This window comes from Cygnus olor, chromosome 1, assembly GCF_009769625.2.
Source record: "Cygnus olor isolate bCygOlo1 chromosome 1, bCygOlo1.pri.v2, whole genome shotgun sequence".
NCBI lineage: Eukaryota > Metazoa > Chordata > Aves > Anseriformes > Anatidae > Cygnus > Cygnus olor.
The window spans coordinates 36,589,749-36,604,677 of record NC_049169.1 but is presented as its reverse complement, the minus strand read 5'-3'; the positions used below and the strand labels follow the sequence as shown (position 1 = coordinate 36,604,677).

The 14,929-nt window shown below is 44.0% G+C and overlaps 1 protein-coding gene across 1 annotated transcript in view; it reads right to left on the bottom strand.

Moving 5' to 3' along the window:
• LEMD3 (LEM domain containing 3) overlaps nt 1-14,714 on the bottom strand; it is a 48,363-nt gene extending 33,649 nt beyond the window's left edge. The window contains exon 1 of the mRNA XM_040552581.1: nt 13,183-14,714. Within this exon, the coding sequence (XP_040408515.1) occupies nt 13,183-14,641 (1,459 nt within the window). The 5' untranslated portion in view covers nt 14,642-14,714. The remainder of the gene's footprint in view (nt 1-13,182) is intronic.
• Between the last annotated feature and the right edge of the window lie 215 nt (nt 14,715-14,929).

Here is a 14,929-nt window from a genome sequence, read left to right as displayed (position 1 = left end):
TTGTGATTCCAGAGCTCCAGCTTTCAGACAGCCCAAAGAAAATAATCCTGCCTGTATATTCCTCTCTGCAATACTCAAAACAATTGGGTAGTTTTGGATGATCTCCATCTCCAGGTTGTTCAACTTCAGGCGGAAACCACAAGGAGACTAAATCTCTGTGCTTTTATATTACTTTTACATTAAGACACAAAGCCGTGTGTCAGGCTGAGCAATTCCCTCATTACCAATCATCTTTGTGTGCTTTAGAAAAAAAAAGTGTACTCCTAAATTGGCAGACCCCTCAAGAGGGGCTAACCTGTAAGACAATTACAGTTTGACCCCTCCTTGGCCATGCCATTTGGAACAGCAGCACGATCTGCCCAAAGCATTGGGGAACTCTATAAACAGCTGAATCTTTCCTTAACATTTCATTAATATCAAGTCAGTTTTTCAACTGACCCAGACAGTTTAGAAAGCTTTCATTAATATTTTTCCCCCAATATAATTGGGATTAATTCTGTTTGCGAATACATGAGATAAGGGTTGGTGACGTAACCAAATTACTTCATGATTTTTTTTTTTGACAAAATCCTTATCTCAAAGAAAGAAAGATTTTTTTTTTTTAAATAGACTTCCAGACATTTTCTATCAGCCCCAATAATAGTAAAGCCTTCATTATTTTAGGTAAAAGAGATGGAAATACCAGAATTTTTCTTTCAAGTTCTTTATTGTTTCTTCTTAAGGAAGAAAAAAAAAAACACCTCTATATTGTGGCTGTATCACCCTGCCTAGAAACAGCTGGATCTACTCTTGCCCGTTAAAATATGGGCTTGTTCAATACTGGTTTGCAGAGACCTGAACATTGAGAGATGCTCTTAAGAGAGTCACATCGATTCAGTCCATACTTAAGGTGAATAGTGTTTTGGGAGAGCTTCTCATCAGACTATTCAGTTGCACTCAAAAATACGAGTTTCACTCCACTACTTGTATTAATTATCAAAAACTCTAGGAAACATAAGTTTGTGCTTTAAAGATAAAGGTGAATTATTTTGATCTGCATAATGCCGGTAAAAATTCTAGCACTGGGAAACGGAAACAGAAGAGTTGGCTCTAAGTCAGTTCTTAAAAAGTTCACTTTTAAAAAAAAGCAGAAAGCCTTATGAATTAAATCCAAAACTGAAACAGTTGCCAAGACATCAGAGCTGACTTTAGAGGAAGTTTTGTCTACCTTATCGCCATTTTCATTCCAGGAACTGCGCTACCAGATAGAACCTACCGCACTGAAGTACCCATTTCAAGCAGAGCTGACACCTCACACCGACTCCTGCAAATGTTAAGAGACTGTCTTTCCTTCTTTCTGGTCTCCTGTTTCTTAAATATCACCATCAACCAAAGCAAGCCTCAGGAAAAAACCCTACAGAGCTGCGGTACAGACACTGCTCGTTTCAAAAGGAGGAAGAATGCGTAAGCTGTCTGAGTGTATGAAGAAAGCATGAGCTGACTTTTTCTACCAGAAGACCCTGTAAAAACAACTGTAGACAAATGATGAAGGTACAGGTAAATGAGCTTGAACAAGAACCAGCGCAGCCACGCCATGAAACAGAACAAACTTGAGAACATCACCATCAGCAAGAAAATAATACTGCAGTTTGTGTCTCCGGTTCTGTAGAAAGATGAGAAACCTGGGCAGAAAACACTGGTTGCGCTTCACACCTCACACACCACTGCAGGGGGATATGCATCAGAAGTATGAAGTGCCAGGCACCAAACACTCACCCCACTGTTTCCAGTTCCCACACACCCCCAGAAGGTGGTCTTCACACAGCCAACACCATCTCTGTGCCTACATTAATTCTGGTGGAGCATACTCAGTAAAACAGCAGATTTGAGCAAGAGCACATTAAGCTGCTGGTTATTTACAAAATTATTCCTCACCACCTATGTCTGCGGAAGGTTAAAACAACTGCCATAAAAGTATCCTCTTTCCCACTTTTATTTCTACCAGTGTAAGAAATTGTTTTATGGCACCCAAACTTGCACTTCCGTTCTTTTACATCATGCTACAAAACATACTGTATTTCAATGAGGAAACAGCTGTCTGTGTTCTGTTAGAAAAAAGGCTCAGAAGTGCATTTGCCATGCATTGTAAAAAATCATTAATATTACATTCCTTGCACACACATACACAACTGGTCTCCATTATAGGCTGCTGTTTTATGTAGGAGAAAAAGCAGAAAAAACACCAAGGCTGCTTTTATTAGCAGTTGCCAAATATTACCAGGAAAAACATCATACTTCAGAGACCTACCAGAACTTTTAAATGGTAAGAATATCTTTGCTTGCAAGAGAATCACAACAGGCTTCTATATTAGCTCTTCTCCCTTCTCTGCTCCCTCCCTAGTATTTTAGCTCCGTATAAATTTTAAGGCAAAAAAAAGACGACTTAAAAGACTTTGATAAATGAACACTGAAATGTAAAAACCAAGATATTCAGAAGGAAAACACCACCTTGAAACACACTGCAGCACAAGCAGCTAAAATGTTCGAGTAGGAAGCTGTCTGCTTTCCTCAAACTCCAAAGTTCAAGTTGGAGAGCAAACTTGTAACGCAAGTGTTATTAAAACACAGAAGGTCTAAGAACTATCAGGAAGCTGCAATTAAATATTAAATATACTGCCATTCCCCCGAGGGGCTTGGTCTGAATAGAAGCACTCCTTGCAATCGTGCACAAGCAGGAAAGATTCCAGTCTTGAAGGGCCTCCAATGTAAAAATACAGTCACTCTTCTTCCGGACAGACCTCAGGTGCAAAATGTTAGTACTACACTGCAGTATTATGGCCAGCTTGCAGCAAGGGCAACATTCCTATGGAAAGCACTGAGGGAAGAACTCTTAAAAAGACCCTCAATTACAAGAGCAAAGCCATTAACCAATTCAAGATAAAGATCACATAGGGATTTTTTATATTCAAAACCTGCTTTCTGCTGTGCCTGTCCTTTTAACTGTTCAGACATCGGTCTGACCATCAATGCTTGCTGCACCAACAGTAGCAGAATTGCTAACAGTGGTCCATACAAAGCCTGAAAATGGCCACAAACCACTGAAAATAGGTGCCCTAGAGTATCCTAGGGAGGAAGACAGCTTTCTTGCTTTTGCACAAGACACACTGATTTAGCTGCCAGCAGGTGCCGTGCCATGACAAAAGTGAGCTTTCAGAGAGCAAGCAACAGCCTGGTCTCCCAGAAGTAACCAGACTGGCTCAAGAGAAGAGGGAAAACTGCCCAGTGCATACAGCAGAAGTCTGCACAGCTCGGTAACAGGCTGAGCTCCGCAACAATTCCAGACATAACACCACCATTTGACTGAAAATGAATAAACTGAGGTGATATTCAGAAACTTTCATTTTTACTCAGCTAGAGCATGACTGTAGTGAGTCAGGTAACCTCCCAGGCTGCCTCCACCACCACCTGCACTTGGCTGATAGCTCCAACTGGATGGTTCAAGAGAAACTGACTGACTGAAGGAACAACTGGACAACCACACAGCTAGGCATCATCCATGTCCTTAAACATAAACCATACCTTTAGCTCCTATTCTCAGCCCAGGAGTCTGCTGGATTTAAGACTTGCAATTTTCTTATCACAATTGTGTTTTGTTTAAATTAGTTAACTAACTTACACTTAGACACACTTGTAGACTAAGCTGATGAATCTTCTAACAGTACTGTGGGTAGAGGTCTGAACCAGGTGGATCTAGAGAGGAGAAAACGTATTCTGGCAAGAAATTAATCTGCCATGTAGAAATAGCAAAAAAGGGAAAGGAAAGGAAAATGAAATTAGTCTTACAGAGCCCTCTTACAGTGGGACAGTAAAACCTTAACACACAGTTGGCTACTTGCAGAGACATGAGAGCTCCGTGGTACGTAAAATACTACGCAGTATTCCAAAGCTAGGTTTTTAAACTATAAAACAAAGCTTACAAAAGCAAAAATTAACTCTCCTTCCTCAAAACAAACCATTTATCTCATGCTTTAAGAAAGCATAGCAGGCCATATAGCTACTAGTCTGATGCCAAGGTTTGTGTAAGAAGCTCAGTACATTCCCCTTTCTGAATAGCAAAGAACACAACACATTAATTCATTCCCTTACAAAAGGGACAGGCAGACCCTATTTGGCCTTTGCACCAAAATCACCAGGACACCTCATTTCCAGAGCTGCTATTTTTGTGCAATTATTTTTTTCCAGTTTGGTCTTCCCACAAAGCAATGACTTTAGTACCATGCAACATATAGAGCACAATAAAACAAGCCTGGATTTAACATCCCATCGTCCTTCCCAACTTCATAGGCCATGTACTAAATCTGCACATTTTTGTTGTTACTTCATAAACAGCACTTTTATCTGAAGGTCAAGAGAAAAACAACATTTCAAGTTATACATGAAAAAACACATTGGGAGCTGCTTTGTGTACAATTCCCTAGCATGCAACCGCATTTGCGCTCAAGGTGAACAAGCTAAAAAAACGCCCATGGTGTTGGTCAGACACTGGTCACAACACACCCAGGATCACCAAGTCAGACTGAGCATATACATCTGCCCATCCTGAGTGGCTCAGCTCTCAAGAGTACTCAGCAGGCTGGTATTTCTGGTTTTCAATGAGAAAAAAAACTAGTAGCTCAAAGGGCACTGTACAGACAATACAGCACTAGGGCTCTTTCTCATGTTCTTAATGCTCTATTTCCGTTTTTTTTTCCCCTTAAGGTTTTATCAGGATTAACAAGTGGTTGCTCTATTACACAAAATATGAAGCACGCAAACATGAAATATCCTTTAGATACAACTCAGTCTCCCATTTCCCACAAAAGTTTAGGCACAGCTTTACCCAGAGCTGCTCCTGGATAAGCAGCAGCCCACAGCCTTTCAGAAATAAACAGAAAACCCTAAAATAAGAAGCACGACTAGTTTCTTGTCCAGAAGGAAGTCTGCGTCTCTAACCTCTTTTTCTTAGCTAGGCAAACTCTCCCCAGAGTAGCATTATCTTAAAAGAAAGTTTCCCCCTTTCAGCTTTTTCACTGAGACGCGCCATGCCTCTCACCTCCAGAAGCTGCCTTTGATCACACAGCAGGTCCAAGTCAATACAGAAACAGACTTTGATAAACTTGACCTCACGCTCTCCTCTTCAATAGCACCCCGAGGAATTTCATTAATCATTCCCCCTTACTTACAAGGTAACAGCGAACTCCTTCCAAAGCGTTTGCAGGAGAACCAGCACAAGCAGGGCAGCCAGCCTGGCCCTTCCCCAGTACCTCTGACTGGATTGCCAGGGCCCGAAGGAGGCCTCTCAGGGCTTTGTCACCCATGCACTGCCCCGTTTGTCACTCAGAAATTAACAACTCCCCTCCGTGGCTGCCTGGCGCACGCTGTCTGAACAAGAACAAACAGCCTGCTAAACTTTTAGATGTAGGTCAAATGCCAGAGATGATCCCGAAGTTTCGCGATTAATGTTCCACCATTTCCCAGAAGACGCGCGGGGAATTCAAAACCAGCGACAGCCCACCTCGTAACACCACCGGGAGCAGTTTCAGGCAACAACAAAATACCTTCTGGGATCTGGAACCCCTCACTTGCAGTAAATGTTCCATGACTCAATTTCTGCCAGCAGGGTTTGGGTTAGGCCTAGCTAGATTTCTCTCCTCCAGAACCAGCAGCTGAGACATGCAGATAAAACTTAGTTTGCTGGCGATGTGATGTGCATTTAGGAATCCTGGCCATGAGAGGTTCCTGTTGTATGGCCTGATGACACTGAACACACACCACCGGGGTAAGTAATGCTGACTGAGTGCGCTGAGGCATGTTTTGTGGTGTAACAACAGAGCGAGATGACAGCTATTGAGGTGGCCGATGGTTAAGGTGAGTGGTTTTCCTCCGCTGCCTATTCAAAGATCCAAAGGCCAATATACGCGTTAAGAAGTCAATGGAAAGTTTGAGGCTTCTCAGATAAGCAATTCAGAGATTTTACTGACCTTCTACAGAAACAAGGAAAACTAAGGTGTGGCCTTAGAAACCAGCCTGTTTTATGCAATCCTTCCCCTTCAGTCCTCTTGTGATAAGTCTTATTACTCACCTACCTAATGAGGACAGACTGATGCTGCATTCACCCAAGGTGCTGCAAAGTCCAAGTATAAAAGTTTTTTTGTACCTTTCAATACAGAAAAGGTTATGGAGATGTGCCCTGCATATAAACCCTGTGTTAAGTGAATACAGGCAGCACGAAGGAAGTCTTTGAATACACATCAAACAATTGCTTTCTAAGAAGCTGTCTTCCAACTTTTACTTCAATAAATGCCCTTCTCTATTTTTAAAACAGAAGAATTACTAAGGCAGTTTTTCTCTACAACCATTCATTTACAAACAGTTATACTTCTTATCTAGCACATCACTGAAATACAACTGATCTACTCAGTAGGTTTTAATGCCACTTAATTCAACGTTAAACCTCTCTACCCCCATCTCTTCCTCTTCCCACATTAGATGGCCTTTCTATGTCAATTCAGAGTGCTACCCAGAGTTCACTTAGAGTTAAAGGAATTTAAGACTCCAAAAAAGACACTTTATTTCAAGATACTTGCACTACAAGATGCTCCCTAGTAAGCAGAAAATTTGATTCTTTCCTCTGCAAAGAAGTATTCGTTTCTTGAAAACACCACACAGTACAACACTTCTCCTCCAACTACACCCAGTCACGTTCAGTTGGCCCTTTACACATTTAGCATGCATGCACGCTCTTGCTCCTCTCACCCTCCGCAGTAGACTAAACACAGCAGAACTGAGAAATGGCACTAAAAAGCACTGCAGCAAGTACAGCACAGTAGCAGGGAAAAGGGGACAATGACAAGGATCTTGGAGAAAAGGAGCCATCGTAACAAAGTGCAGGAGGTCAGGGCCATGGTCTCCTCATCCCTACTATTTTTCCTTATTACAAACAGTGTCTCTTGATGAGGACAGACTTCTTACTCATGACGTGGTATGCTCAAGTTATCCAAAAATACTTGATTCAGCCTTCATGGTTACTTTGATCAGAGGCAGAGTTACATCCTGTCCTCATTTATTATAATCACACTAAAGGCTTTGTCACCTGCTCCCACAATTCTAGACCTACCAGCAGCAACAACAGAAGCCAAGAAGAGTCAGGACAAATACTACTACAGAAGTTCTTAGGGAACGTGAATCCCCTGAAAATCACTTTTTCTTCTTAATGTACCTTGATTTCCGGATCCCTTACCCAGCCAACCTACCCCTCTCGATCTACCACAAATCACAAAAACACAACTAATTTTACCAGAGAATGCAAACACTTGCAGGAGTTTTAAATTCATAAGGAATAAATGCCTCCTGATTACAGTGAACTTTGTGCTTCTCCACAGCACTGGACCAGCATTTTCATTAGCAAGAACTGAGGTACTTGTTTAATTTACTTGCCTAAGCTCTTTTGTTAAGTGATCAAACAACTTTTCCAAACAGCAGCTCTAGCCTGCCATTCACATGTTCATACTATTTCTGAAGCACAAGGCTAGAAGCGTGACAGGGATCAGTTTGGTACAACTCCAGCACTCCTGCCAGCTTCGCTGGGTAAGCATTAAGCCAAAGTTTTGCAACCTAGTACTCCCACATGAAATACATGTCAACGTGTATTAAACGTGCATGATTTTTTAGAAATACAACTGGACCCCAGCAATAGAATGACTACAGGCATGATTCTCCTCTCCTACACCAGAATACTTCAGGAAACAGTGCAAAGGGGGGCTCCTACAATGCTACACTAAATGTAAGTCCTTGATTATCACGGGCTCCTCCTTAAAAGGCCTCCACCACAACCATTATTGCTCTATCTGTCCTAAGCAGAAAGAAATTTGCACTACACTTGAAGAATGCTATCAGAGTTGGCAGAGGCTCTTAACAGAAGAAATGCAAGTTTGCTTTTTGCTTTCCCACTCCTGTCTGGTCTGCAATTCTTCATAAACCATAAAAAAGTTACAGATCTGCTGTCAGATCCTAGATCACCCTTAATTCTCTCATCAGAAACTGATTTTTCTTTTGTGAAAACTACCACGCACTGGGGGATGGAATGCAAACTTGCAATTCATTTTGATAGCTTTTGAAATCAGATCCTGACAGACCTCTTCTGCACGCCTGCTCCCCGAGCAAGCAGTCTTAGTTCTGATTTCTCATGACGTTACTCCACAAAAAGCATGGCCTAGAACAGTAACATTGAAAAAATATTTTAAGAAAATCTCAAGTCTTGGCATAAGGGAAGTTCTGTGCACGGCTGTAAACAGCAGCATTTTTAAGGTATGTCTACCAAATTAGTTCTAAATATTCTGATGGAAGCATCAAACAGCTATCTCCTTAAAACACAGACACGAACTTGCATCATTTTTGTTTCAAATACAATTTTCATAACAATGCTTTTTACTACAAATCCACTGCAAAGGTGAATAGGCTGTTTTCTTTCCTTCAGAAAAGTTCTGAAGTTCTCAGCTAAGATGAACTATTTTGCACTACGTAACATTTATTTGGACTTTTCTGGTACACTCTGCTACAAGTCTTGACCAAGTTTGTTCCTCATTTTTAAGAGCTGTTTCTGACACACCACAAAGAATGTCAGAGTTTAAAGTTGTCAGCAATCTTACAGAAAGTTAACTATTCTGTTTGGCTTTTCCTCGTGAAGGCAGTCCAGAGTTTTTCCTATCTACTGATCTTGATCCAGAAGTCACCAAACGCAGAAGAAAGCGAGGTCAGAAATTAGTCTTAAAGATATTCATCAAGATTTCCTTTTGTATCACCTAAAGCAGATGTTTTTATTTGCTAACTAAAGTTTAAAGCAACATACAGAAAATGAAACAGAGCTATGTGCTCATATGTCAATAGAATAAGCTGTTATATTGTCAAAGGTAAGTCAGAGTACCACTTGCCAAGCACAGGCAGCATAAAGAACCACACAACACAGGAACTCTCCAAACACTGCCAAGAAAACTCTTCTGAGATGGTGATCTTAGAAGGCAAGTAGGGTTTTAACAGTTAGTTGTGAAATACCACACAACTTTAACGGCAATTTGCAGGCCTGTGAGCAGAATAATCCACTTCTTGTCTTTTATACAGCACGTCTAGCTTATCATCAGTGAAATTCCCTGCACAAAATTCCATACAAGTTTTAACACCTGAGAGATTTAGAAATCTAAAGAAGGGAATGTCAGTGGAAGAGAATTACTCTTAAAGTTGTGCTTTGAGTAAGCTTCCACTTGTAATATAGGTAACTACTGAAAGTTTCTCTGAATTAACATTTCAAAAGTTATAGCTAATATAGTAAGGATTATCCTAACAGTTGTTTTTGTAACAAGTAACGTGGAAAGATCAAAAATACTAGCATTGTATGCCTCTCCTCTAAGGACCTAAGACAACACACAAGAACTTCCTGAAAGTTCCAAAGATATTTTTTTTTACTTTTTTTTTTTTTGCACTGCATCAACTACTCCCCAGACAAAGTACTGGAGCAGAAACAGTGAGAGCAACTTAATTGCCACCTATTTCCGGTCACAACCTTAAACAGCACCTGTACTAGGCGACCTAGTCTTTCAGAAAGTACTCCAGACCTCAAAATAACACCTACTGATCTCAGCATCAACTTTCCGTGAGAAATAACTTCAGACCTAACTCCCAGAAGTGCCCACAGAACTTGAGGTGCTCAGAGTAATATCACAAAACAAAAACGAAGAAGGAAGAGATATCCAACTCTTCGTGGTACGATGAACCCTAGGAAGTAGACAGAAGTCAAATTCGTCGTTTTCCTGACAAAACACTATGCTGGCTCTACAAGAAGTTGACACAATCCCATTGTATTTTGAAGGCAGCTGATGCACAACATGCTTACAGTAAGAGCCACATGAGTGAACTTACCAGTTCAAAGCCTAAACAGATCTTTCTTTTCATATACAATGCTGTCAGGGACAGCAAGCACAGTACGTGCTTACACATTAGCTGGTCTTTTATACGATCTTAGTCATTTATTTCAATACCTTAAAACGCTTTAGGAAAAGCCCCATAGATATTCATCTGCATTTTAGATAACGAAATGCCAAAAAAAAAAATCTTACTTCAAGTGACCATATATAGGTTAGATATAGAAGAATGAGCCCAATTCAAATTTGTCTTTGAACACTGTCTATCCCCCATGCAGAAAAACTGAAGTACTTTATGGCTATTTTAGAGCTCTGAGTAAGAAGACACTTGAACACTATGCATGATGTAAATGACAATCCCCTTTTAAGTTTTCTGCTTATCACTTCTCATCTATACTACTTTACCTAGCCTAAATCCAACTCCAACGCCTTGTTCTAAGCCTCCCCCACCACAAGCATCTCCTCTGCTCTCACACTACAGCCTGACAAATCTAAGTGCCAATATTAAATGTAGTTGGTGATGAATGTTTTTCAGTGTGTCACACTCAGAAAACTACCTTATTTTGATTGAATTTCAATTTAGAAAAGGAACAATCAAGACATCCAACACTAAGCTCACTGCATAGCACTTCCTACAAGAGAAAATAAGCAGTCGTTTGTATCTTTGAGCTTTTTCATTTTCCTCACAGTAACTGTGAGTAACTGGTAATTCTTGAGGTATGGATAGTCCCAATGCAACTGAATCCCAGACCCTTTTACAATAATAGTCTGAAGTTGAAAATAACTCAGTTTTTCGTAATCAAACCACTCATAGCCAGTGGAATCTTACCTACAGCCATCTAACAGACAGAAATAAAAACGGTATCCAATTACCTAACTGAAAGTTTGTTTCTTGAGCTATACTATTATTAAAACACACAAATCAGTTCTGCTTCTACGAAGAAAACACACAATACACCCACATAAGTGCAAGAAACAAAGGATTCATTCAGATGATAGTTAACGAAGCTTTGGGAAGCATCTAACAGAAGACAGGCCTCCTGCCCCTTCCAGCAGGTACCAGTCTATTTTTGCCTATCTTGTCTATTTCTTGTCAGTTCTAGGGGCCCGCCATGTTTTCTTCACATACACCCAATTCCAGAATTCCAATTCAATTCATTGAGTGTGCGCTAAGCAAATGAGCAAGGTAATTCCCTGCTCATTCCCACATTATTTTTTAAAAAAAAAGTGTCCCATTCTTCTTCCTATCAAAGTAGCTAGCCACAAGAACTGTTTGCTTCTTACAATGGATCCTATTGCCCCTGTTCATGTTACCAGCCCAGGGCTGCAAGGAGAGAGGACAGATGCTCTCGCAGTGACGCTCACGTTTCTGTTCCTCAGGAAATCCACCTTCAAGAGTTCCACTGGAAAGAGAACGAATAGAAAGAAGTAGGCCAAGGACTGCCTTACTGGAACTACCAAGCAACACTGGACTACCAGACCTTCAGCTGGGCAGCCAAACCCAAGCAAAGGAGAACAACTTTCCCTGCCTACCAGTTCCAGCCCTGTTAGCTTTTTAAGAACAACATGCTCAAGACAGCGATCCCGTATGTTCGGTAGGGAAGTTCACACATTCAAAACAGAAGCTTTTTTCCCCAGACTATATTTTCACAGCAGACTTCTTTTCACAGCATTATTGCTATCTGCATAGCTGAGACATTCAGCTTTACCAATCAACATGACAGGCGAGTTTTAACCACTGAATGCGAGTTAGGAAGTTTATCCTAGTATGCTGGAAGACCTTCTCCCCTATTAAAATTACCAGATTCTAAGACTAGAAAAAAAACTAATACATATTTGTGGAATTACACAGCTTATCAGAACATAAAAACATTTATGTACGTCTCTAGCAATTACGGTCGGAAGTTAATAACAGAGTATCAGGATGAATGGTCCCAGTCACTGTATCTAATCTGAGCCCACGTTATGTTCACCACCTTCCCCAAGCCACGACTGAACAGCAGGTACTAAGAGCCACGTGGACAAGCAAAGAAACTACGACAAATGCTCTGACCTTTCCTGCTATAGTCTCTCCTAAACACTAAATCAGCAGGGGGGAATATATGGAGGCAAAGAGTGCAAAACAGAATTAAAAACTATTCTGCTGTTAGAATGCAATGAATAAGGCTTGAAAGGGTAAAAAAAACACTGCTAATTCTGCCCTGTAACATCTAGCAGATCCCAAACTACCAGTAGGATCACTCCATACAAGGCACTATATTCATGTCCACACGTGGGTATATACATACCCTACACTGTCTATACAAAGAAATATTTATATGCACCCCACATACCTTACACAATCATTTCAAGAACAATACAAGTCCCCAGGAACTTTCTATTGCTGGCACATCCCAAAACCACCTTTTCACATGTTTTTTTCATTGCTCCTGATGAGACAGCAATAGCATGATTTTTCTTTCTGGCGTTAAGAGTCTCCACTGACCATTCCAGAGCAGCCAAGAATTGAATTAGCATGAATCACCACCCTTAGGTGGTACAATTCCATTTTTGTATGTTTTGTAAATAGGAAAAAGGTAGTTTCTAAATCCATTCAAAAAAAAGTTGCTTCCTTGAGAAGCCCCCAAATAGTTTGGGATTAAAATACGCTCTGAAATTCAAATTAAAGCACAACATTATTTTGTGTATGATCATATTCTAAATATAGAAAAAAGCACATTAGAAAACAACACGTACTATGTCTAGCATTCACCGCACGGAGTTTCTTGTAGTGTTTAATGAAAATCTCAGCCTAGCATTCTTTTCAAGCCTCAGTACACAACCTGCCTCACTGCCAAACTACATCCAAATCTTAGCTCTGCTGAAATCCCAGGTATCCAAATGCGCATGCTTACTTCTTTGAGATTAGGGAACTGATGAAGTAAGGCTTTACTCTACTAACCGTGCATCTTCTATACTGAAGAAAACATGAAATCACTTTGTGAAGAAGACATGCTAGAAAACAGGGTATCAGTAGATTACAGCAGGGAATAGCCAAGGTTTGAATTTATCCCCAGATGTCTAGCAATCTTTACTATATCACTTAAGGAAAGCCAGTCAATTTCTCTGTGCTCCATCCCACGAAGGAAGTTTACAGTAAAGTGGAACCCAGAACTGCTCAGTAGGGTATGCCTGGAAATGCAGAGTTGAATTAGCAGCAGTACATCCAGTTGCAGACAGAAACTGCCCTTACCCTTGACCTAATACTTACTGTTGACTCCCACATCCTCAGCTACGCCAGAACCTCTCATTCTCAGGTATGTGAATCCCAGTATCAGAAAGAACAAGCATGCAGCAGTTAAGAGGAACATGGACAGGTAATGTGCACTGAAGCCTCCAGTGGTGGATACCTCCTCTCTTTTGAACTGTTGGAGAAGCTCCTCCTCGGGCTCTGAGAGATTCTTCTTGTAGGTGTTTTTCAGGTAGGTATGATTCGAACCCGTATGATTGGAGTGGTTGAGTCTAAGGGAGGAAATGATTCCACCCGGGGGGAGGCTGTTAGTTGCTGAATAGATCCTGGATTCAGCGTTATAGCTACCAGCAGCACCACCGAGAACATGATTGTTGGTCGTTTTCCTGATGGTGCCTGGAGGGTCGGCGATTTTACCGCTGTCCACGTCTGTGAGCGGCGGTGGCAGCAACAACGCCGTAGGGGATTTCTTAGAGAGGCCGAGGCGGTATCGAGGGCCGGGAGGACTCGAGTCCAGATTCTCACATCCTTCTCCTCCTCCTCCCCCCACGGCTGCCGCCGCCGCCTCCTCATGGTTCCTGCCCCTGTCTAGACTCCCGGCAGCAGCCGCCGCCGCCTCCGCCGCCGCCCTGTCATTCGTTACGACTACACCGGCACCGCAGCCTCCGCCAGCCCTCTCTTGGCCCGTCTCCATCACGCCAGCGCCGGCTGCGGCACATTTGCTCGCTATGAATGGAGCAGGAGACTTGCCGAGGCTCCGTCTGGGCCGGCGAGCCGCAGGCTCCTCCTTGGGTACCTGCTGCTTGGCCATCGCCTCCTCCTCCTCCTCCGAATCGGAGTACTTGTCCCTGCCGCCGTAGGCCAGCAGCCGGTTGCCGTTCACGGTCCGGTTCTTCCAGCGCTGCTGCTGCTGCTGCTGCTCGCCCTCCTCCTCCTCCTCCTCCTCCTCGTCGTCCTCCTCCTCCTGGCCGCCGTCCCCGGGCTCCCTCACGCCCTGAGGAGCCGTCGCCGCTCTGCGGGCCGCCGCCGCCCCCCACCAGGCGCTGCCCTTCCTCCGCGCCGCCTCCTCGGGGGGGGGGGCGCCGGGCTTGGGGCCGCGGCCGAGGGGCGCAGCCCGCTCCCTCCTGCCGCCCGCCTGGCCCCGGGGGCCGGCCTCGGCGTCCGACTCGTCCGAGCTGAAGCCCAGCAGCACCTTGCCGCCCCCGGCCCCGCCACCGGCCCCGGCCCCGGCAGGGGGAGCCGCGCGGCTCCGCCCGCCCGCGGGCAGGTAGGGGCGCTCGGCCAGCCGCGCCGCCGCTCCGGCCCCCGCCGCCTTGTTGCTGCCGTTCCGCGGCTTGCCGGCCCGCTCCTCCTCGCGCAGCTTCTTCAGCTTCTTCAGGTAGACGGGCCGCGTGCTCTCGGTGACCAGCCCCGGCGAGAGGCCGAAGCGCCGCAGCTCGGAGAAGAGCTCCTCGTCCGTCAGCTGCGCGGCCGCCGCCATTTTGCGCTCCCCCGCCGCCGCCGCCGCCGTTTCCTACCCACGCGCCGCGCTCCCCGCCGGAACTGACGCGTGCGCACTCGGCCGCGGCCTGGGCCCGCCCGGCGGCACCAGGCGCCGCCCGGCCCCGCCGGGGGAGGCGGGGAGGGAGGAGGGAGCGCGGCGGGGACGCCCCCGCGCGGGGTGGCGGCGGGGCTGACGCCGCCGGCGGGTCCCCAGGGAGCCTGGGAGGGCACCCGAGGGACCGCGAGGGGTACTCTCAGCCCCGACGTGTCACCCGTGTGCCGGTTG